Source organism: Crinia signifera, chromosome 1, assembly GCF_055691185.1.
Source record: "Crinia signifera chromosome 1, ASM5569118v1, whole genome shotgun sequence".
Classification (NCBI taxonomy): Eukaryota; Metazoa; Chordata; class Amphibia; order Anura; family Myobatrachidae; genus Crinia; species Crinia signifera.
In genome coordinates, this window is record NC_139217.1 from 383,760,079 (window position 1) to 383,785,473 (window position 25,395).

Consider the following 25,395-nt stretch of genomic DNA (forward strand, 5'->3'; position numbering starts at 1 on the left):
GTCAGGATATCCTGTACAGTAATGCAGGTAACCAGCAGTGTAGCGCACCTGCTGGGATCTGCAGTAAAGGGCTGTAGGGTCTGCACCTGGATTCCGGTCGTGGTGAGGGTGATGGGGGCCGGGTTAATACCGGGGTATGCAGGACAGCTATACAAGTGCCGGATGGTACTAGCAGACGTTGCACTGTGAGTGAGAGCCCTGTGGTGTGGTACATAGCAGCGCAGACAGACGTGTAATCCCGGCTGGAGGAAGCAGCTGGCAGGGCTCCCCAGGTAACGTGTCACTGGCTGCACCACTCCCAGGACACCTCTGCTGGGAGTACAACACCGGCTGTATCATGTGTCTCCTAGCCCTCACACACATGCATTGATGTATTTTGTTTCCTCTTTGCTGACAGCTCTGGCACCAGTGGAAGGCCCTGCAATCAATGGCTATTGAACCTGCTCTGGTAAGGATCTCCACATAGAACAGGGGTTCTGTGCTCCAGTCCCCAAGTACCCCCACCAGGCCATGTTTTGTGGATTTCCTCAATCATTCACAGGTGAGTAATTCTATTGTGCTTGGTCAGTAATTATCCCACCTGCTTGCACACAGAAATCCTCAAAACATGGCCTGTTGGGAAGCACTGTTGGGCATGGTTATTAACTGGGATAAACTCTTCTAAAGTCAGTCATGTATTTTCATACTGCATGACCTGTACATACGTACAGAACAATGGGTTTGTCTGTACAGTGATACAATCTGTACCTGCTAGCTTATTAGAAATCTGTCATGTCTGTAATTCTCTATAGAGTCATTTAAGTAAGGCGGTGATTGACCTTTAATGATTCACAATCATTGATGGTTAGGGCAGATTTGGAATACTCATTACCATCGATGGGGGAGAACCAGGTGGCTTCCCTCCATTAATGGGGCAGCATAATTGCCAGCATCCTGAGTATTAATGCAGGGTCGGTTAGCGTTAGGCTGGTGTGCTCTACTCGGAATGGCCAGGAGGGTCCCGTGAATTGGGTCCCCCTCCCAGCCCCCGGAAGGTGGAAAAGTCTCATGCATCACCGCCACAGCCCCCTCTTCCCTGCTGTATAAAATCCTGTAGGAAGGGGGCTAAATGACACAAATCGCATCATTTTGCATAATTTTGCTGCATTTTAGCCCCTCCCGCAATCTGTGGATCCACAAATTAACAACACTGACTGTCATGGGGGCAGGGCTTGGTGACGTCCACCTTGTCCCCCCCTCCCCGTTCACTCCTCTCCAGGCTTCATGTATTAAACCATACATGCCTACTTTTTATAACTCCTCTATAAGCCAACTACGGTCCTCGAGAGCTACGAACAGTTCAAATTGTCCAGACAACCTAGCTGCTGCACAGGTGCACTTAATACTAGCTGAAACATTTTCAAAGATCCACAGGTGAAGCTAATTACTTCACTTGTGATTCTTTGAGGAGATCTGGAAAACATTAACTGTTGGTAGCTCTCGAGGACTGGAGTTTGCTACCCCAGGTTTAGCCACTAGTGGGGAAGGTTAGGTTGCAGGGGTAAGGTAAGTATACTTGCCGGATCTCTGTTGGGATTCCCACTATCAGGGTGTTCTGACCTTTGGTCATCCATATGTTTTTTAGTGGATGATTGTCATTTGCTCCCATATAATACCAGATTTTTATTCATACCATGCAGATAAGACAGATGGTCTGCCAGATACTTGCAGTGTTTGCCAGTTGCAGTGCCGACTATGTAGTACAGGGGACAGGACACCTAGGAATGAAGATAAAGCGTTACACACTCCCCCTTAGCTCAGCCCCGGACTACCATTGGCTATTTTCACAGAAATCTGAGGTGCTCAGGAGTCTGTGAAGCATTATTCTGATTCCCAGGGGCTGCAATGCGCCGATGTATACAGTGCTGCCGATACCCAAGGCAACCATCCAGCACATATAACATGTATGATTATATGTGCTAAGCTGTCCGTCTGTCTCCCCCTGCACTAAATTGTTGGGACTGCAGTCCCTGCCGCTGGTGTACACCCAGCTTTAGTTCTGAATTGTATGCATATATTTGGTGTCTATATTTTTAAGACCGTTTTCACCTTTATAAATGCTCTCTACCTGGATTTAGAAACTTCAACATAAGCCTATACCATTGCTGTGTCTATAATAGGTGCAGTGAACACTGTGTCCAATCCAGGGTAGATACTAAATTGTAGTGGGCTAAAGGACCTTCCACACTCAGGGGGGAGAGCAAGGCCGTACCCAAAGCTTGGCGAGCGTCCATTTGGGACCCTTCTTCCGACCTTGCTCCTCCTCTCTCCACCCCCTCTCCTCCCCTGTGACGTCAGGAGGTCCTTTAGCCCATTTTAGACCTAACCCTGTGTCCAAGGGGCATACGCTGCACCCATCTCATTATACTTAGGAAAATGGTGCGTTGCCCATTTTTCTGGAGATCTGTGCATGCGCAGTAGAAACATAATGTATGCACTAGGGATGGTATTCAATTGTTATGCTGCGCCCGATCTCCCGTCTAAAGTGACGGAAAATCGTAGGGTGATATTCAATTGATCTATTTTTTTTTTTTTTTTTGTGTGTGCATATGAAGCTCATTATGGTCAGGTTACACCATGCATTTGTGCATTTCAGCTGAAAATATTGGTGAAAAACAATTGACTATCACCATAGGAGACTGCAATGTAAAGATAGAGCCATCCTCATCTAGCCCTTTAATAGGATTAAGTGAACCAGAGCTGTCAGACTTAATCCTCTGCTAATCCCTTACTGTTTTGTATTGCAGCTAAGAACAATAGATGATAATAAGCCTTGGTGAGCCGTGGCTCACCGGAGAAGGCTAGTTGAAGAAGGCTCCATCTGTATGCCATGTTCCTAGAGACCTGTGCAAGTCAGATTGTACTGTGCTGTGAGATAGGAGGGGCACACAGGTGTTCTCTCTGTACTGCGCCTGGCATATACCTAAACAGCAGAATAATCATGGTGATATTTACAGGAGTTTTTATAGCAAATATGCTAATGTGCATTATATACTGTATACTATATATTCTGTGCATGGCTTTTGTTTGTGCAGGGGGTGTTTTCCCGATGTTTGACATAAAGGTTTTAGCAGTTTGAGAGGTGTTTGCTTAAGTTACTGAAATCTTTCAGCAATCTTTCACGCCCTGAAACCCTAATCCTGACTCTGAACTTTGCCATGATCCGTCTATGTAAAATGTATGATACCAGTAAATCAGATGTTTGTTCTGTAAAGCTGGCAGGCATCCGTGAAGATATAAATATATATAATAAAACACTGCTCCTGCATTTCTGCTGTTCGGGGCACAGTAGCGTATTTGCTGTATAAAGTCCAGTAAATATCAGTAGGATTAGGGAAATTAATGTAATTGTATAGTTTCCCAAACTCTGCAATTACAGTCCAGGTTCCAAGCTTGAGTCCAGATGGGTAAATCATATTGACTGAGGTACTAAGTTATAACTCTTTTTTATACCAAAAAGCAGGGTCCCACCTGGGATTTTAGGGGGGGGGGGGGGGGGGGGGGTGGTTAACGTCATCGGGGGCGTGTCCTGGGCTGGCACTTTAAGATGAGAGCATCTCCTAGTGCTGCTGTTCCATTGCAGTGAACGGGTCCTGGGTCACATCGACCCGGGTTACCAGTTTACACTGCCCCACCACCGGGGTCCTCGCCCCCTGTTTCACCCTTGTCAGGACCTTTGTTTGGATTCCCAGGGAAATGGGTGTGTGTTATTTTTATTTTTTGTGCCCATTTACAACACTGGCCCGGGCCCACGAGGCGAAAACCTGTGTTTTTTGCCTTGGTGTAAAAGGGGTATAAGTCACATGCTCAAGTATTGATATTCTTAAAACCTGGACTGTAGTGACTTGGGTGTGGTACAGGGTTCCGGCAGTTATTAGCCCGACGTCGGGATCCCGACTGGTCGGACTCAGACAGCGTGGCAAGCGCAACAAAGACCCTTGCGGGCATGGTGGCTCGCTACACTCGCCACCTATTCTATTCTCCCTCTATGGGGGTCGTGGACCTCCACAAGGGAGAATAGCCGGTGGCCGTCGGGAACCCGTGCGTCTTGAAAATGACTGTCGCAAACCCGGCTTTAGGGACCCCGTCCGGCACCCAGTGACTTTTCTTGCTTTGCCGTAAGGAGTAACTGTTATTTATGGGGTACCATAGTCACTTGCAACAAATATTTTTTTGAAATATATTTAAAATAAAGGGACTGTTTGTGTGGTTTTCAGGTTCTGTCACTGGCGGCATCTGGAATTCCATGTGCAGTAAAGGTGGCTTTGGCGTGTCAGAATGATCTGCAATTACACGGTATCTTTTTAGGCAGTTGTTGAGTTTAGCAAATCCACCAATGGGCCTATTCGTATAAATCCTGTCAGCAAATACCTATATAGTGGGCCTGAGTGAGAGATGTACAGTGGGGGAAAAAAAGAAAGCACATTGTATGATATTTAAACAATTTATCTGTATATTCTTGTGGATAATAAATATTTGGATAATCAAAGTTAAACTCAATACTTTGTAATATAACCTCGGTTGGCAATTACAGAGGTCAAATGTTTCGTGTAGTTCTTGACCAGGTTTGCACACACACTGTGGCAGGTATTTTGGCCCACTCTTCCAAGCAGATCTTCTCTAGATCTGTTGTGTTTTGGGGCTTTTGCCAGGCAACATGGATTTTCAACTCCCACCACTCGGTTGAGGTCTGGAGACTGGCTAGGCCACTCCAGGACCTTGAAATGCTTCTTATGCAGCCACTCTTTAGTTGCCCAGGTGGTGTGTTATGCTGGAAGACCCAATTCCATCTTCAATGCTCTTACTAAAGGAAGGAGGTTTTAGGCCAAAATCTCACTATACATGGCCCCATTCATCATCTTCTCCTTAATACCGATCAGTTGTCTTTTGCAGAAAAGCAGCCCCAAAGCATGATGTTTCCACCCCCATGCTTCACGGTTGGTATGGTGTTTTTGGTATGCCACTCATCATTATTCTCCCTCCAAACACGGCGAGTGGAGTTTTTACAAAAAAGTTCTATTTTGCTCTCAACTGACCACATGACATTCTCCCAATACTCTTCTGGATCATCCAGATGGTAACTGCCAATTTTTAGATGGGTATGTGCTAGCTTAAGCAGGAGGACCTTTCTGGCGCTGCAGGATTTGAATCCATGATGACGTAGTGTGTTACTAATGGTAACCTTTGTGACTGTGGTCCCAGATCTCTTGAGGGCATTGACCAGGTTTCCTGGTGTAGTCCTGGGCTGATTCCTTGCCGTTCTCCACATCATTGATACCTCGTGAGGAGAGATCTTGCATAGAGCCCCAGGTTGAGGGAGATTGTCAGTGATCTTGTATTTTTTAAATATTTTAATAATTGCGCCAACAGTTGATCTCTTCTCACCAAGCTGCTTGCATATTGTCGAGTAGCTCATCCCGGCCTTTTGCAGCTCTACAATTTTGTCCCTGGTGTCCTTAGACAGCTCTCTGGTTTTGGCCATGGTGGAAAGTTGCAGTCTGATTATTTGACGACGTGGACAGGTGTCTTTTATACAGATAACCAGTTAAAACAGGTGCCATTAATATAGGTAATGAGTGGAGGATAGAAGAGCTTTTTAAAGAAGATGGACCCACTTTGGGGTCAGGACCCACAGTTTGAGTACCGTTGCACTACTGGGATGTTAGTGGAGACCGCATTGTTTATTTAAAAAAGGACTGAAGCGGAGACAGACCACTAAAACTGTATAGTATATAAAAACCTTTCTCCATGTTGCTGACCATCAGGCTGATGACTTTTCTAATCTCGGTCAATGATTCTGAATCTGTTGAATTGTCTGTAATATTAGACTCCTCCCATCATGTTGTGCCTCCACAATGCTGCCGTGTATGTGCTGTCTGCTGATTACACATGTGATGTGATGACTTCTGCAGTAACTTGCTGGGGTCCTGTAATTATTTTTATTGTCTGATGGGGTCCCAGAGCAAAACAGATTGAGGACCCCTGCAGTAGTGGCAAAAAAAAAGAAAATAATTGTATCCTTGAGCCGCAGCGTAATGTTACCCAGTCATTGCTGGTGAATGTTGGTTTCCTGTTGAAGTCCTTTGTACTGTAAACAGATGTGATCAGGTTGGATTGTTCCATCATAGGGACTTGATAATTACAATCTGATGCTGGAACTGCACTCATTATATCTGCAGACTCTCACGTATACTTTCTATTACATTATATTATATGACTTTATTATATATCTTTGTAAATATTATCTATTTCATTTCAGTTAAATACGTGTATTCTTCACCTAAAGACATGCTTAAAGAATATCCATAAGGTAATGTTATATGCATGATTTTTGTTTTATTTTCTAAGGAAACTTTTGTACTAAAAAAAATAGCTACTGTATTGTCTTACAAACATGTCATAAAATGGTTATCTATTATGGAAACCCATTTATGCAAAGTATACTTAATTTATTCATGCCGCACGTAATAAATAAGCGAATGTCCAGAAATACGATCAATGAATATTATTTATGAATGCAAGCGAATGAAACTGCATCAATGATTGTACAATATGACAAGACAGATATTACAATTAATACTTTTATAATACCAGCATCCTCAATACAGTTAAACTCAGTGTTATATGTGTGTACAGTGCTGGAGGCGTGGCTATGAAGCAGCATGAATGAATCTGATTGTCGGCCATCTTGTGGCCAGATCACACTAGGGGCAGCATGGCATCCGCCATTTTAGGGTAGACAATGATGAGCACATGTTGTAGTCCATTTTGTATAATAAACTGACAATAGAAAATGGCCTAACCTCCTGGTTGCAAGAAAAAAACATATCAAGCCTGTCTCTCCATACTACTCTATTCTACCACACATTGTAACAATAATATCTTGTACTGACTTACGCTACGTTATTCACCAGCAACTTCCATATCGCTGAACTGGCTGCACATTCATTCATCTGTCCACAACATAACTCCAAATTACCACTAACTGGCATCATGCAATACTCACAATCCTGAATATAACTTGCACATTCATCAAACACTAAACCTACAACATACACAATTTGAATATTAAGCTACAATGTATTCTCTAAATAGCGCACCTAAATGGCACTATACAATCCAAGGCCTTGCTATACCAAAATCCCATCACATGGCCGTACACTCACCACCTCAACAGTGCATATATATATATATGGTAGAAGTGAACACATGCAAAAGACACTATTACATTCAAATAGGTTTTATCTGCCAGTTTATCTAGATATTCTCACTGGATATTACACAAAGCTTTCACACTCTTAGGTTGAAACAGTTAAAAGCCAATCCAAGCACCCTTCGCTTCTAGGCCCTAAACACACATGTAATTAAACACAAATGCTGGGATCCATTCATACTCACACATATCCTAACACAGGCCTTCAACTACCTGCGTCCCTTTTTGGGCCCACACACATGTGGATACAAAGAATCCATCCAGACTATAGTGAAAGACACACACAGCACATCACCTTATAATTCCAAATACCTAACTACATTTTGATCAATAATATACCAACTGCTGCTGCATGTAACTATTGTGAAACTCAATTACAATCCATGATTATGCCTTAGGCCAAGCACATGGCAGAAGGCAGGTAGGCCTCAGTTTATGGCCTAACAATCTTGTATGATACAGGATTGTATCTCAATCTAACAAGTAAAACATATCCTCTCTTAACAGATCAAAATATCACACTTCCATCCATAACAGGGATCTCTCTCTAACACAGTAAAACTCCATTCTTCCAGGATCAACACATCACACCAAGATCTTGCTGATCAACACATACTTCACTCACGATTCATAATAACAGGCTACAACACAGACATTACGCCCTGCACATTTAACCATCAAATCTTTGTATGATATATATTACACTGCCTTATCTCAATCTCACTTAGCTACACATTATTCATACAGGTCAATCTTAAACACAGACACAAGCTTTCTTTATGTAACTGTATGTAACCATAATCTGGGCCTGAGCACGTGTGATATCAGAAGATAACAAAGATTGGAAGTTAGCTGCTCCTAACTTTCTAACATAGTCCATTTTCCATAACTTAGTCCTGGCACACAATTCAATCAGCTATACATGTATACTTAACACTTATTGCAATCCATATAATTGAAGGTCACTTCTTCGTCTTCCAGGTGTGGTACACTCCATAGTAGCAAGCCTGTTTAAAGTTTCAACAGCAACTAAACTTGTGTTTTTGCTTTACTCTACAAGAAAGCTCTCTAGGGGGAGGGGGGGACCCATTGTCTCCTCCCCGGACCATTCATTCACATTCTACCAATAGCCTGTAGACCCGCCCCTTGTTACTGTATTTCTGAAAACTCTACTGTAAACTTATAACTTGTATAAACTGTGAGTGCAACATGATTTGGAGTTCTAATAACTGTCATCTGATGGCTACTATGATTCCAATCAGTTTAAGACCAAATATGACATATGAGGTAGAATATGTAAATTAATATGCGATATTTTCCTGACTTATGAGATAAAATAATATTTATCTCAGACTATATTGATGTGGTGGGCATGGTTAAAATCCTAATTATGGAAATTATATGCTGGGGAAAAATGGACTTCGACACTATAAAGTCAAATTGCAGCAAAATGGGCGGTTTGCAAACTAATATATAAATATAATAAATGAAAAAAACAGGAGCAACACATTTGGTCATTGTGATTTGCCTTGTTGAGAGTTATAGCAGGTGTAATACAGATCTGAAAATGGAAATTCGGTACTTATATGTTAGTTGGGCGCCCACTAAGCTATTTGCTTAGTTTTCCGCGTCCCCTCGCCGGGCTCGGTGGCTTGCTGCGCTCGCCACACTATATAAAATCATCTCCATGCCGACATGGATAGTGGGGGTATGAGCGTACTAACTATAGTGGGCACCCAACTAACATATAAGTACTGCAAATGGTCATGAAAATTAAAATAAATCACAGAGAAAGCATATCATAGGTTCCCAAACTCTGTCCTTAATTCCCCCAAACTGGTCATGTTTTCCAGGCCTATTCACAAAATCAAAGCAAAATAATTTGCTATTCCAGGTCCCTGAGCCCAGGCTCAGCGACTTTAATAACAAACATGAGCTGTCTGGGGTTCTGAGAACTGAGTTTGAGAACCACTGGACTATGCTGAACTGCTTACAACAGGGGTTCCCAATACTTTTTAGAATTAAGTCGCCCGATAATAACAGCATTTTATCGACGGCACCCCTACGCCAAAAGTTTATTTTGGAGAAATTAAAGAAATTGTGTTTATATAAAATCTTTAGGTTTATTTATGTAATGAGGGACAGGTTTTGCTTCTGTTTGTACTTATTGGCAGCCACAAGCACTGGTTTTGCCTATTACTTTGACAATAATTAATTGGAACAACCAACCCAAGGCACCCCTGCAAGTGTCCCGAAGCACCCCAGGGTGCCATGGCACACAGTTCGGGAACCACTGGTTTCTCTAATGTCACACAAGCTTCAATTGTCTTTAAATACTACTTTACTGTGTATGTTATCATGTATTTAAAAGTATGTTAAGATTTAAAAATGTCAAAAGGAAAAATAAAAATGCATCAGATGGGGATGTAAAACTAATATTGCACCTAAATGTCAAAAACTAATAAGGAAGGTGGTCAGAAAATTTGTATATACCAATACTGGCAAAATCTATTCCCAGGATTTCAGAGCCCAGTGTCATTTGCGCCAATTTTTGTGGATTAAAATCTATTTTAGCGATGAGCTCTTCTGTAGAGGCAGGATGTCCATGTACTGCATTTGTGTTTCTCTGTGCAGAGTACCTGCCTGTTTTTATTCAGAAAAGTACCAAATCTGGCCAATCTATTGTCTAAAAATAAATTGGATAGACTAGACCTTTTTAGGTCAAGTGTAATCTCTATACGATCTGTGATTTTCACAGCTATCCATGCTTGAGCCCAGATAATTAAATGAAATTGACAGAGCTACTAATTAATTCACCTGTGCTGAAGCATGGATATACTCAATACCTAACTGCAACGATGGCGTTTGCGGACCTCTGATAAACAGTTAAAAGGGCTTGAGTTTAAGTTGTCGGCTATTTGCATAGCTCCCGTGTGTTTGGTTGCAGCAGCCATGAACAAGGATGTGCCTGAGGATAAAGACACCCGCTGCTGGCACTGCAGATCCACAGACGCAGCATCGGGCAGCAGGGCCGGTGCAATGTTCACTTGCACCCTAGGCAAACTGTCAGCCGCCGCCCCCCCCCCCCCCCCCCACCCCACACAAGCAAACTGTCAGCCGCCCATCCACCCTACAACCGTTGCACCCTCCACTAGATGCAGCGTGGGGGGTTCATGATGGGTGTGCGGGCAGGCAGGGAGCGGCAACCGCCGGTGTCTGTGCCTGGGAAGGGTGACACTGGCTTCGAGGCATCGGCAGTTGCCGGTGTCAGTGTCCAAGACATGCGGCACAGGTGGGCGGGGGCGGGTGTACAGTACAGGCTGGCGGGTGTGAGGGCAGGCAGAGAGCGGTAACCGCCGGTGTCCGTGCCTGAGACATTAGACACAGGCGGGCAAGTGTCCGGGCGTCGGGTGTGCGGGCGGGCAGCAGCCGCCGCTGACGGTGTCAGTGTAAGGCAGCGGCACCCCAATATAGGAGCGCCACCCGCCCGGAGATTGACAAGTGTGTCCTGGTGTGGTGTCCAGCAGCGCACCGGTGGGGGGAGATGGGGTCGGGACTGTCTGCTGTCAGGCAGACAGCAAGTTTAACACAACGGGCGGGCTCCGGCGGGGAGGGGGAAAAAAACACTCACTGAATGCTGCCAGTGCCTGTGGCTCTCTGAAGATGGATCGCTGGCGCTGCAGCTTCCTCCTTCCAGTTCCTTCCTCCGGCTGGCTGTCCTCCTCTGCGGTAGCTTTCTCTGCAGGCCGCTGCTCACTACCGCCCTCCAGTGGCCAGCGCCCTAGGCAGATGCCTAAACCTGCCTAGTGGTGGCGCCGGCCCTGTCGGGCAGCCATCAGCTATTGGAGTAGTAGAAGCTTACCAACACTAGATGACCAAACTCTGCAGCCTGTAAAGCTGCAGCTTCCACAACACTGCGACCAGTGCTACATCCCGGCATATGTGCACTGCACCTCTGACTCACACGCACTCCATTCACACCATCAGGCCCACAGTGTCTGCATGTTTAGATAGTTAGATATTCATCATGGTACTAACTGCAGTTGGGAGGCTGCAATTCCTGCACCTCCACCCCTTAAGCCGTGTACACACGGCAGCGATATGGGCGATAATCGCTGGAAATATGGTCACTGGCGACCATATTGCCAGTGATGGGAGTGTGCCCCGGCGATGAATCGACGGGTGCGCGCTCCCGTTTTCAGCCCCATTCGAATAGCTCCAGCGACCAGCTGATTACCTCTGCGACTCCCCCTGCAGAGGTTCCTTTTCATCAGCAACCATCTCTGGACACTGATGAAAAGGAGACGCTCAGCAATATATCTCCCCGGACACTGATGAAAAGGAGACGCTCAGCAATATATCTCCCCCGTGTGTACGCACCTTTACACTATCTGTTCTATTTTTATACTTCCTATAAATAGTTATTGGTATTCAGTGTTGCATTAACAAATGCTATGCACTGTGACCTCAGAATGCATCTATATTAAATCAGAAGTGCTGAGATATTTAAAAAGCCATTTGTGGATATTGCACAGTTTTATATATACTTTCAATGTTACTCTGAAAGTTGTTACAAGACTAAGACCACAGCAGTATGTCTTCTTTCTCCCTTCATTGTAAAGGTGATCCAGAAAGCCAATGAAATACTGTGCGGCATTAGCCGGCCCTCTGTGTGCAGTGAAGTGCTGCAGTCTACACGAGGAACAGATTATATCTCAGGTTTGTCTTTGTATTCTGTATCTTATTTTCAGTGTAAAATCATCCTGTTCCAGCAGGGAAATATAGTACTGTGTGCTTGCACATGGCACACTTCAGCTGTCCACTTGCTAATAAACCATCAGGATGGTCTATAAGACACACTGCTGGGGCTCCAATCTCTCTCATCCATTATTAATGGTGAAGGCATGTACTATAATTGCAGATGGATTGTAAAAATATTGCTTTAGGCTTTCATTACTTTTCATACTGTGCCACATTCACCATGCAGCGAGTGGTGTACTTCATGATCTAGCCACAGAAATCGCTGCTCGACAGTAGCTTGGCACACTGCAAAATGGCTGACTTCCCCATGTAGCTTTTGTCATCAATTGAGGGTTAAACACTATGCGCTGCTAAGTGGATGTAATGATTAGAGTGAACCCCGCTGAATAAAATCAACACTGGACACCCGGTAAATTATATAAATTTTATATGAAAAAAAAAAAAAGACGTGATTATTATCACAACACAGAATACTAGCATAAATAATGCATACAAAAAAAATATATGTTAAAATGTTCAGAACATGCCGATATAGCATAAATATAGCACTTGAAAGTAGTGAGTTAGTATAGGAATCTCCGTAAAGGTCAGGGTAATGAGTTAGTGAGGGGTTAATTCCAGTCACTGGCAGAGCAAAGTTTGCGGGTCAAGCAGGTATTAGAAAAAAAGCAAGTAGGCTGCTAATATACAAAAAGCTAGTTAGCAAGTAGATGGTAAACGCATATAACAGTTGTTTAAGGCATATATATGAATGCAGCGGTTAGTGCTGTGGGGAATAGTTGTAAAGCTCCGCTTTTTGTAGTTGTCTGCTGGAGGAAGCGGGGAGTCGGACAAGTCGACGGCTCAACCCGATGATGGTGGCAATGAGCATCCCCAGATAAGTTGGACCCTGATAAATGGGGGACAGGCTGGTGATTATCCTTCCTGCTGACCGTGAGGGACACAGTTGCTGCCAAGAGTAAGCGGCTTCGGGGGAGAGGGCGCTACAGACCAGCTGTGTAGCAACGGGTAGTGACCACGGAGAATTCAAATATAAAGCGGAAGTGACGTCGACGTGTTTCGTTGACGACCAGAAACTTTTTCAAGACAAGTTTTAGCTTCCACCGATGTGCTTTTTAAAGGCTTAAGTGCTCCTTGTAAACAATCAATTAATCAATTAACCTCTGCTTTTGTCATCTAGCAAAACATCAGTCAGAAAATTGTAGAATACATCTTCAGGTACCTATTTAAGTAATTGTGTCATTAAAACACGATGTTTAAGGCAGAATGAAGTAAAACTGTATGCAGGTCTGGTGCGAGACTTTTCAGCATTCTAGGCAAAACTTACTGCTCCCACCACAACCCAAACATCTGTCAACTTGTCAGAACCGCAAGTGAATGAACTTGTGCAGGTGGCATCTTAGAAGTTCAACACCTGCCTCTCCTTAATTTTGTGATAGTCGGAGCTGGCCCTGACTATTTTAACAAAGCTTTGAAGCAGGAGATATTGGTGATATCTTGCTTCAGGAGCAACTGTTATTTCAGCCGCCATCCTCAGAGTTTTCTGTGGGGACTGCATTATAGGGGCATTTAACAGCCATGGGCTTAAGTTTAGGCAGAGAGGCAGCATTTGATCACTAAACTAACTTAAATCATGTCCTGATACTAATCCATGGTATAAACATATTGTATTCAATTCCCCACTGCAACGGCCGTGGGTTGTCGAGATAAGGACCATATCTTGACGATACATGTCGTTTCCGCGGACACGCCCCCTCTTCATCATTCGGCAGGTGGGGCATTGAATCCCGCCTGCCCGATAACAGACAAGCAGGACGAGAACGGTCCAAGGTCAGGAATTTGCGACAATCGTGACCTGAGATTCAATACCCCCTTAATTTTGTCTCTCCTCTACAAAAATGACTGTGTAGTTTATGACATCTGTATACAAAAATATATTTTTTTTTAAAGTAATTTTTATTAAGGTTTTGCATTAATTTAAAAACATACTTGATAACACAATGATACAGCAAAGGTATTGTCAGTGAGCAAGTAAAGTCAAAATCTGTGTACAAAAATGTTAAGAAGTGGAAAAGAATCCTGTACGTTATAAATGGAATAAGAAGGTGGGAAGAAGGGTACAATTAGTTAGGAAAGATAGGAAGCGAGGGAGGAATACTGTTGGCATGGTTTGCAAAAAGTGAGTGCTAAGTATATATTAGATTTCGTGCTAAGTATTCCTTTAGTCCCCATACATCATCAGGGTAGGGGCACACTTCTGTGGCTAGTGGTCAAGTGACGTCTCCAAGCAGGTCATTGGGCACGATTCAGACCTGTTCGGCCAGGTCCAAATTCAGATGCTTCCCGATGTTTGGGCTATTGCGCATGGGACCAGCTGCAAATGGCTTCGGAAAATATTACTATATGCAAGCTGATCGCAGCATGATTGACAGGGAGTGGGCCCGCAAAAAGGGTGGTCGTGCCCAAGGAAATGCTAGGAGTATCTGGGAAAATGCAGGCGTGTTTATGCCTGCTGGAGGAGGGCAGATAACTTCAACAGCCGGCCTGAAGCAGCTGTTTTGTTCGCACCCGGTGAGAGTCCTGATGTACTCCACGGCAGTGAACAACAGGGACATGAGAAAAAAAATCAAATGACCTTTTCCTCTTACCATCCGAAAGCGAATGGATCTGTACCTGTACACATCTATTTGCAAGCCAGTTCGCAGGGCAGAGGGCGTATAGAGACCTGTTCTCATGGAGGCCCTGTGCGGATAGGTCTGAATTGGTCCCATCATCTGCTACGAGCACAAAGCGATAGATCCACAATTATGGAAGATCAAATTGGTTATCTATAACCTGTTTTGCTCTGATTTCCTGGGACCTTTTTTAAAGAGGCTTTGAAAAAGCTCCCAGGAAACTGTAGCAAAACCAGTTTAAGACTGCGGGTATGCTAACAGGAACCCCTACTCATGATTCACATATGTGTTTTGTTACATTGTACATGAGCTAGTAGCAGCACATCAGAACCCAGATGTTAAGTGATTGTATTCAATATCATCTTCTATTTTGCTCATTGCCATAAGGGCCGTAATTGGATATCCTGTCCCAATAAATGGCCTTTGCAATGTTTGATTTTTCCAGAACAATTTTTCCAAATTGTGCTTTGCAGCAATATGGTTTTTTTTTTTTGGATTGTGCTACACCTTATAATTTTGTTAAATCGACTCCTTGGAGACTAATCAAGTATTACAATTCTATGACTGCGACATAATTTAAGACTTCAAGGACCCCCAACAGTGCACATTTTTCTGTGACTCCTCATAGAACCACAAGTGAAATAATTAGATACGCCTTTGTATCTTTTAAAATGTGTCAAGGAGTAATGAGGAGATCTGTTGGGTGACCTGGAAAACAAACTGTGAGGGGCATTGAGGACAGAGACTGGGAAACACTAAATGATTATACCAATGCCCACTGCAGGTGTGGTTGAAGTCTACAAAGTATCAAAGAGACTGGAAGGAGGAATGAGAACACGAAACATTGATTGTGAGAGGTTGCAGCTTCTCCTGCGAGATATTGAGCTATCTTGGAATAACTTGCAGGCCTTTCTGTCCATTTGCCCCAGTGTGCTACAGAAACTGGTAAGTGCATCATATGACTCAAGTAAGCATCTGTATACCCAATCTAAATAAATTATTAATGGACAAAAGAGTTTCACAGAGAATAATTACAAACACCAAAAGTAGGAACTTAACATTTCAATTCTATTGAATTTTCATCAGAAGCAATTGACAACAATAACATACCTTAAATACACCTGACATCCCCACATCCGTCTGCCTCCCTCCATCGTTTCTGCTGCTGTTCAAGTGGGTGCTCCAGCACACCCTCTGTGACCTCACCAGCGTCTCCCGGTTGCTAGGTTACAGACTGCTATAGTGGGGGAAAAAATGCAGTAAAGTACAAATAGGCTAAATATACAGAAACACGGTTAATATACATGTCAAGAGCATCATAGGAAACAATTGAAATTTAATTGTTCATTTAATCCATGCGGACTAGCGGTGTTTAATAAATATATCCATTTTGCTTCCTTTTGCAGAAGGGATTTAGCTCGATCCCCACCCCATATATAGACCATGGCACCCTATCTATTATTTTATAGTGTATGGTCACTGGGCTATGTTTTAATTGGGAAAAGTGCCTAGCTACAGGCTGTTCAATACTTTTCCCCATATGCCTGGCGGATCGCGCTTCTGTGGAGCGTCATGCGTTCTTTAAATGCGCGCTCCTTTTTGAAAGGACCAGGGTGAAAGCTGGAGGCCAATAAAAATGAGTTTCCATCTGTGAGCGTCGTAGATATGGAACAGTGATTCAGTGTGACTTTAACATGTTATAGATCTGTTAAATATATAAAACAATAATAACGATAATACAGCAATAAAAAGGAGAGAAAAAATGCAATTTGATCAAATCTGCCATATCACTCTGTGATTTATTCACTGTCCCTTATATGGAGCCCTGCTTTTAAACCAAGTGTTTCTTTATTATGCCACCATATAGATTTTGCTTTAAACTCAGTTAGTGTAAATGGTATAATCCTGTTAGTATGCAGATCCTTTTTGTACTTGGTTAGTAATCACACATGAAGGGTTAATAGTGTAATATTAGTATCAATATCAATATTAGTATATAAAATCCTGTCTGGCTAGACAATTAAGAGTACCTTACAGGGTTAAATAACCCTTTTTGGATGCCAGCTGCCCTGTGTCTCCCAGCTACTGGTGCTTTAAATCTGGAATGGTGTAGCTTTCTTTAGAGTTACATCAGAAAATTAACTGGGTCCACTGTAAAATAAGATATTCTCAGATGCATAAGATTCCAATGTGTCTCCTTTTATCAGCCCCTAACGTGTTTCCCTGCCTGCTGTTAGACTCTTCTGAACACTCTCCTGCACCCCCCCCCCTCCCATCATCCCACTACCACAGACTTTTCCTCTCTAAAATTGAGATATTCCTACATAATATCTCCTCCCATCTCCCCTCTGCTGCCCACCCACCCAAATCACCCTTTCCCTCCAACTATCCAACTCTGTCCTCCTTCTGCCCTACTACAGATGAGGAATTCCACACCCTCATCTCATCCCTCCCCCCTCTACCTGCCCCTTGGACCCCTTTTCCTCCGTTCACTCTCCCCCACTGGCTGCTCCCACCTTGCTCACCTCTTTAACCTATCTCTTTCTACTGACATATTTCCCTCCCCATTCAAACATGCTCTGGTCTGACCTATTCTTAAAAAATCCAACCTTGACCCTTAATTACCCAATAGCTACCACCCTATCTCTCTTCTCCTATTCACCTTAAAACTCCTTGAACTGCTAGTTTACAGGTGTCACACCAGCGACCTCTCTGACCACTCCATCCTCGATCCCTTTCAATCTTGCTTTTGCCCACTCTACTCTACTGAGTCCGCCCTGGGAAAAGTCACCAATGACCTGCTGTCAGCCAAATCCAGGGACCACTTCTCTCTTCTTATCCTTCTGGACCTTTCTGCTGCCTTTGACACTGTTGATCACCCTCTCCTCCTCCTCCACACACTCTCCAAAACATTGGCCCCTCTGGCACTATCAGGGCCGGTGCTAGGCACCAGAGCGCCCCAGGCGGGGGGGGGGGGGGGGGGCGCTCAATTACACTCAATTACTTACCCGCTCCAGGGGGGCTGCCTTCCGGATCCAGTGATGCGGCGCACGGTGCTGGGACGTTCCGGGGGGCTTGCCGTGCGATGCGGTGCTGGCCGCCGGGACTCTCCCCGGGGAGGGGAGGTGTCCATCGCTGTGACTTTCCAGGAGGGGGGGTGTTACCGAGCGATGCGGCGCTGGCCGCCGGGACTCTCCCCAGGGAGGGGAGGGGGTGTCTGATGCCGTGGGAGGGGGTGTCTGTGGTGGCGGGGGATGCGGGTCGCAGCAACACAACGCTCCCCAGGGAGGGGGCGGCTTGCTGGGTGATGCGGCATGGGGGGACCAGCTCCAAACTGCCGCCCTCCAGCGGCCGGCGCCCTAGGCAAATGCCTAAGGCTGCCTAGTGGTGGCGCTGGCCCTGGGCACTATCCTTGACTGGTTTACCTCTTACCTCGCCAACTGCTCCTTCATAGTCTCTGCGTCTGGCACCACCTCCCATCCTTCCTGTTGGTGTCCCTCAGGGTTCTTTCCTTGGTCCCCTTCTGTTCTCCCTGTACACCTCTTCACTGGTTGCACTCATTACCTCCTTTGGCCTCCAATACCACCTCTATGCTAATGACACACAAATCTACCTCTACTAACATCTCGATTACTGTTAACCCCATCTCCCCGTTCCCCAACTCTGCTGTCTGGGTGTCACTCTTGATTACTCCCTCTCCTTTGCACCCCACATCCAAGCTCTGGCACATTTCTGTCTGTTCCATTAACGCAGCTCATCTTCAACAAATTTGCACTGGCTTACCCTCACATACAGGGCCATCTCTAATTTTACTGCTCCCATATATCTCCAACCTTCTCTCCACTCCTACTCCATCCCAGCCCCTACCGTTGGCTGACGACTGTCGTCTCTCCTCCACCCTGATCACTGCTTTCCATGTTAGTGTTCTGGATTTTGCGCGTGCTGCACCCCTTCAGTGGAACACACTCCCTCGGTCCATTAGATTCCCCTCGACCTTGCAAAGCTTCCAACAGGCACTAAAAACTCACCTATTCTTCAAAGCGTACCCTGCCACCGAACCATGCTTACATCCTGCTATCAAGTAGCTCTTCTCTTCACATTTCATTTACAGCTCTCCCAATATTCAAACACTCAACGACAGCGGTGGATTGTCGAATCCGTGTCCAATTTCCAAAAATCTATGGCCACTTTAGCTGATCTGCAGACTTTCCGACACTTGGATAATTGAATACCGACTGAGTTAATGCCAGAAGCCAATGAAAACGACAGTTAGAATCCAGATTGAATTCCCCACACTACAGTAGAATCTTGATTTTAATTCTATAGGTTCACTGGGGTATAAAAAAAAATAGCTGTCATGTAACATATGAAGGCTACTTTATCAAATGCCTCAAATGTTACAATATAAATTGTACAATATACAATAAATTCTGGAAGCAATGTGTTTTTACTAAACAGATTATAAAGATTTTATCTGTCCATCCCTAGAACTCTAACATTGTTGTTTTTCTCCTCCCGTTTACATCTGCAGACCGCCCCATCAGCATTAGGTTGTGAAGTTGAGGAACCCACCTCTGACTCAAACTTCTGCCTTCAGAGGTGCTGTGGCGTATGTCTCTTGGAAAGCCTGGAGGAGGAGGTGAGCAATTCATGATTACTGATGAATATTACAATTTCCATTTTTAGTAGTGTTTGTTTATTCTCTTGTATTTTTTTTTTTATTGAACACTTCTCATCAGCAAAGGTAGGGATATTTGTAGGTTTGAATAAAACTGAGGAAGAAGGAGCAAAAATACACGTGTTGTATATCAAAGTATTAAAGCACCAATGACATTAAGACCATGACACTTCCAGTACAGTAGCAGTTGGTAACAGAACAGAGTAAAATTTCTATTAAGGTGGCCATACACACGCAGATTTATCTGCAGATCTGTCTGGTTGGAACAAAAACATGGTTATGGATGAGAGCAAATGACAGCTGACCATTTGCCTGGAAATGCTGGAAAACTGACAAACTGTCACTCATCCATAACCATGTTTTTATTCCAACCAGCCAGATCTGAAGATAAATCTTACTAGTGTATGGGCACCTTTAGAGTCTGTGCTAAAACATGGAGTATACCTGAAATAGGTGAGGGAAGGGATGAGATGAAGTCACTGTAAAACACCTAAATCATTTAGGGGGGGGGGGGGGGGGGGGGGTATTCATTATGTGAGGTTTTATTGGCTTTCCGGAAAAGCTGTACTAATTCTACCCCTCAGTCTTCAATTGCAGGTGTTTTTGCACATTTCTTTAGTACATTTTCACCCATGCCTATTCATTTATTTGTCGTTTGCGATAAACAGACCCAAAAGCACCTGCAAATTCAACCATGTAAATATTTGACCAGTTGAAAAATCTTCACCAGCATTGAACAGGGTGAATCCGAAATTTGACTGGTGGAAAAATCCGGCACTAATTAAATACCCTTCTTAGTATTCTATGGCGGTTTATCTTTAGAGTGACCTGTCCAGGTTCTAAAACATCTGTTGGCAGTGGAATATACTGCAGGACAGCTGTGATGTGTTCCATATGATATATTGATCACTACAGAGGATGGAAACCATGTCTTTCAATTTTTTGCTATTGGATAATTTACCATACATTTTTGAGTAATAAAGAGAGTGCTGTTACAGATCATGTATCCTTTAGGCAAGTACATCACATTGTGCTGCAGGGAGGAGCTCCATTGACCACATAAATATCAGTAAAAGTCTAAAGCCTGTAGGAGAGTTGCAACTGAAGGGGTACATTTACTAAGATGGGAGTTCTATTAAAGATGGGATGTTGGTCATAGCAACCAATCGGAGTTTAATTTATACTTCAGTACCTGCTAAATAAAGAAGTAGAATCTGATAGGTTGCTATGGGCAACACAATGTTCTTTAGATCTCTCTCCCATGCTAATTTTGGCCTCCCCGTTTTTTTTTTTTTTAGGTTTCAGTATTTTGATCCGCATTATTTCTTGTATATAACTGATTAAAGGATTGCTATAAAATCTTATCAGGCTGGGCTAAAGTTATATACAGGGATCATTAGTGTTCGCTTTTTTTAGTGGGGGCGGGGGGCTAAGCCATGGGCTAAGAAAGCCCATTAAATATCATGGCAAAAGTGGCACTTTTAGAAATGCTTCATTGACAGGGGCTGCTGTGATTGGACAGCAGATCCAGCTGTGCTGTGCCTCTCTGTTCACAGCACGTCACTGATGCTGAGTCCAATCGTGTGAGGTTGTTTCTCAGCCAAGGATGGAATTTTGCCTAAGAATAGTAATAAAGAATATGAATAAAGAATGGTACAAAAACCTCCTCCCAAGAGCAACTTCTCCCAAGTATTCAGGAACAGTTTGGTGATGAACAATGCCTTTTCCAGTATGATGGAGCACCTTGCCAAAGGGCAAAACTGACAATGAAATGGCTCCTGGTGGTGGGGATGCTAGCGTTCACAATGCAGATGCCGGTATCACGACTCACTCCAGGAGACCAGTTCCGGAATTCCGATATCACTGTAGGTTTTTTTGTTTGTTTGTGTTTTAATCCATTTGGCCAGATCGTAATATAATGGGAAATGCCATCTGGCTGCTTAAAAAATTCAAATGAAAGGGTTTGAAATACTGCTCCACAAAGCCCCCTAATGCATTTAGGTTATACTTAAATAATGTGAAAACGCCCCTTTTTACATTCTTTTAGTAAAAAATAGTTTAGGCTAAGGCCATATTTAGCGTTTCAGTGGGAAGGAGTCTGCACATGGTCATCTGTGCTGCCATCTACACATACAGTATGCAGCGGTTCCGCATCCACTGGATCCAATCGCAAGTAGGATGATTGGATGCCTGGATTTCAAGTAGAACACATACGGTACATTTGAATGCATGTGTTCACACAGTGCAGCTGTGTGCTAATATATGTGTATTACTTAAAATCTGGTCATGTCACCGGCCAGATCCTGTGCAGTGGGGATACGGTCATTTGGTCTACAGCTAGTTGGTCGACATGGGGATATGTCAACATGGTTCTAGGTCAACACAAGCATTAGGTCGATGTGGGGTTTTTCACTGTTTTTTGAGCTGACGTGCCGACAGGCGGTATTTCATGCCCTAACATCCACTAGGGTGTGATGGGAGAATAAAATAGTGCCCGAAGAATGGCGAGCGGATGCGTTACACTTTAACCAGTGTCCCTGTCGACATTCGGGTCAATAATCAGTGAAAAACCCCATGTCAACCTTTTGACTGTTGACCTAATGCTTGTGTCGACCTTATGACTGTTGACCAAATTGCTGTCCAAATGATCCCATTCCGTGCAGTGGCCTCCTGCAAAAAGGCTCTTTCCTGCCAAGCAGGTCTCGCTGAATCGCTACATGTGGCCCCAGCCTTAGTGTGCACATTTACATGTGAGTTATGTGCAGTACATATGACCAGTTTCATTTTAAAAGTATTTACAATTTTAACAGGGCTTAAAAAATGAAAACTGGGCTTTTCTTCCAAGGTATGCTGTTACAGTTTGCCCATCTTTTCACTTATTTTCTAGTTGCCATCTGACCCGAAAAGCTGCATGTTGAATTTCGGAGGACTCTCCTATCACCCAAGCTGTGCCAACTTCTGGCTTAACTGTGTGGATGACCACCTGCCCATCTTGTCTTGCCACAGTAACTGTTCTTCTTGCCTCAAACTAAAGGAAGATGCATTATGACTTCTTAAATATCCCAAGATTAATGAACTTGTAGAAGGGACAATAATTTATTTGTAGAACCGATTACTGCATTCATTTTATTTTCTAGTGTATTTATTGATAAAACTTCTATATATGGACACAATGGTACTGTACTCAAGTGAAAGATCAATATGTTGAACAAAATTTACTAAACCAGAAAATGCTGTTTATTTGTTGTTTTTTTTCCTCATAAATATGCGGGGGAAAAAATCAATTGCTTTTTGATTAGGTAGATAAAAAATGCCGGAGTGATGTATATATGGGAGCTGCTGTATTTTTGCTGCAAGTATTGGCTTATCTTCTCTGTACCTCACATGTCAATGCTGATGAAACACCAATAAACTGGCTACTTCTCTGCCTGCACACAAGGGGCCACATGTAATAGGGTCGGTGGGTGCCAGAGGTTTAGGTTCCTGGCCAATCTTGGCCATTCTTTTTTTTTTTAATTGGCAATCATTTACAACCGACCTGGTTTTTGCATTGGACGTTTGGCCTGATCACGCTTCAAAAACTGTACTGACACGCCTGTGTTTTTGTTTCCATTTCCTGTTGCCTTCTGGAAAAGAACCGCTGCCTGTCAATCACTGATGACTGACTCACTGCTATGGTAATCTCATTTCAATAACTGCATGGCCCATTGTGGCAGTGACGCATGTAAACACTACAGACAAAGCTCACTTGTGAATTTAGCGTAGTGTAAACTATGTTTCATTTATACCCCTTTCACACTGCAGCTATAACCCGGTAATTTGCTGATTTTTATCAGTTTTAAAACGGTTATAGCTGCAGTGTGAAAGCGCTAGTTTTAAATTACCGGTTCAAGAAAACGGGTAATTCAAAACTGTTAAAAAGAAGGATCCTACACGGTTCAAACCCGTTCTTTTTGCAGTGTGAATGTGTCTTAACCGGTATTTTGGATCCCACACCGGTATCCCCTCCCCTGGTCCTTGGCAGTGCACCCCCCTCTCCTGGTACTTGGCAGCGCCTGGGGGTCCATGTATTGGTCCCTGCAGTGGGGTCCATGTAATGGTGGGGAGGCGATGGGGTCCCTGCGGCAGATGGGAACTAGTAGCGGCGCTGGGTTCCCATTTGCTGCACGGACCCGGCTGCCTCCCCACCAATACATGGACCCCCAGGCGCTGGCAAGTACCCGGGGGGGGGGGGGGTATATTACTGGTGAATTATCGGTTTTACCTTTCACAACGGGTTCAATGTGAAAGGTACAAAAATGGTAATTAACCAGTAATATACTGTTTACATCATGCAATATGAAAGGGGTTAAACTTGCTCTGACCCAGTTAAAGAAACGTTTCAAAAACCGGGTCAGAGCAGGTTTTGCAGTGTGAAAGCAGCATTAGATTGCAATGCAGACAAAGAAGACATTCTCTTCAAAAATATATTTTAGGGTAAGATCATTGCCCCACAATGTTTTTCGTTTTTGTTATTCTTTGATGCCTATGGAGTGTTATACATTGCTGTTATGTATACAGTACATAGGCACTTTCCATTTTTCTTAATAGCAGGGTATTTGATAAACTATTTCTGTTTTCTATTTGAATTATGCCATTTTACGGTTAGGTTTCTTTTTCTAGTTCTTGCTATATTGGAATTAAGCATTTCGCAGTAGCCATTCAGCGGCGCCACTTTGTGATTGCACCAGCCAGATAGGTAGCAAGTAAAAATACAGATATAGAACATGACAGGGGTGGCATGGGGTACATAGTTGGTTTAGCGGCACAGATCCTGGGCAGCCATCAGCGGTGCCATCTTGATGTTGCTACACCCAGGGCAGCGTTGGAGGGTCTCAACATGCCATCACCCGTTCAGCACACCACATCAGTCGGATTGGATGGACCCAGAGGCTGTCCTGCTGTGGGGGCAGCAGGGGCTTGGGCTGGAGCCACAGCTGGAGAGAGAGCCAGCATGGGTGGGGGTTGAGGGAGAGTCATTGAGGCCTGTTCTTGCCATATGGTTTGATTTTAGGGACCAATACTGCCATCAATTACAGCACTTTACAACAGTCCTATTGCTGGAATTTCTAGTAATGGTTTTAGAATTTCTCTATTCTATTACAAATCGCATGAGACATAGGTGTGTATTCAATGCAGCAGCAAGGGGGTTTTGTACAGTGAGAAAAAGCCATCCTTACCCTCCAACCCCCTCGCCGTATTCAATGTTTTGGGAGAAATCCTTCTCGCCGTAAAAGGATGGTGAGGTTCGCCGCAAATTAAGTGAGTGAAGGGGAGGGCGTTGAATACTCTGACGGAGAGCTATTGGCACTGCTCACCATCAGGGGCTTGCTAGCGGCATTGAATATACCTCATAGTATCCACCATTGAACCCTTAACAGTCATGATCTGAAACTTGCATACTTTCACTGGTATTACGGTTGTATCCTCTTTGCACAAATTATGGGTAGTATCCAATTAGTGGTGCTAATTTACTGGAGCTAATGGATTTCCCGGGTTTATCCAATTTGCTAGCACTTATCGTGAATTTTATTAATTTGGTCTGGGCAGGAGAAAAAAAATCCCTGATCAAATGACACAATTTTGTGATCACAGCTGTGAAAACACATGGGTTTGGGAAGGGTGCCGGACGGGATCCCGACAGGCATTTACCCGACGTCAGGATCCTGACTGTCAAAACACCGACAGCCGGGTTCCTGATGGCCACTTGCTATTTTCCCTCGTGGGGGTCCACGACACCCATAGAGGGAGAATAGAATAGGTGGCTCCCGTAGCGACCCCGCAATGGGCTTAGTTGCGCTCACCATGCGGTCTGGGTCCGGCCAGTCGGGATCCCGACTGTCTGACCCCTGTACCACACCCATTTGGGAACTCCTCCAGGATTCCAAGTGCTTTTTAACCAAAAAGGGGGAGAAGGACTATAAGTGGATAGCTTTAGAATTACTCTTGGGCTAAAATCGTGAGGGTTTTTTTTTGTCAGTTGAAAATTA

The 25,395-nt window shown here is 44.0% G+C and overlaps 2 protein-coding genes and 1 long non-coding RNA gene across 4 annotated transcripts in view; 1 reads left to right on the forward strand and 2 right to left on the reverse strand.

The window, feature by feature from the left end:
* LOC146013504 (uncharacterized) overlaps positions 1 to 16,898 on the reverse strand; it is a 61,252-nt gene extending 44,354 nt beyond the window's left edge. Inside the window, exons 1-2 of the long non-coding RNA XR_014446484.1 lie at positions 16,719 to 16,898; positions 15,799 to 15,925 (exon numbers count right to left, since the gene is read on the reverse strand). This is a non-coding gene — a long non-coding RNA (uncharacterized LOC146013504). The remainder of the gene's footprint in view (positions 1 to 15,798; positions 15,926 to 16,718) is intronic.
* On the forward strand, positions 1 to 22,804 carry LOC146013326 (synergin gamma-like). Of its 2 annotated transcripts, XM_083151507.1 has the most exons (7): positions 4 to 272; positions 398 to 448; positions 6,299 to 6,349; positions 11,875 to 11,971; positions 15,473 to 15,633; positions 19,220 to 19,327; positions 22,254 to 22,804. In XM_083151507.1, the coding sequence occupies exons 2-7, from the start codon at positions 428 to 430 to the stop codon at positions 22,413 to 22,415; spliced, it is 600 nt and encodes a 199-aa protein (XP_083007633.1). In that variant the 5' UTR covers positions 4 to 272; positions 398 to 427; the 3' UTR covers positions 22,416 to 22,804. The 2 variants fall into 2 exon arrangements, with proteins under 2 accessions (XP_083007634.1, XP_083007633.1); XM_083151508.1 differs by lacking the exon at positions 6,299 to 6,349 and having other exon boundaries at positions 1 to 272.
* The window catches only part of DUSP18 (dual specificity phosphatase 18), a 17,896-nt gene continuing 10,445 nt past the window's right edge, over positions 17,945 to 25,395 (reverse strand). Inside the window, exon 4 of the transcript XR_014446473.1 lies at positions 17,945 to 19,315. The gene's annotated coding sequence lies outside the window, so the exon portion shown is untranslated. The remainder of the gene's footprint in view (positions 19,316 to 25,395) is intronic.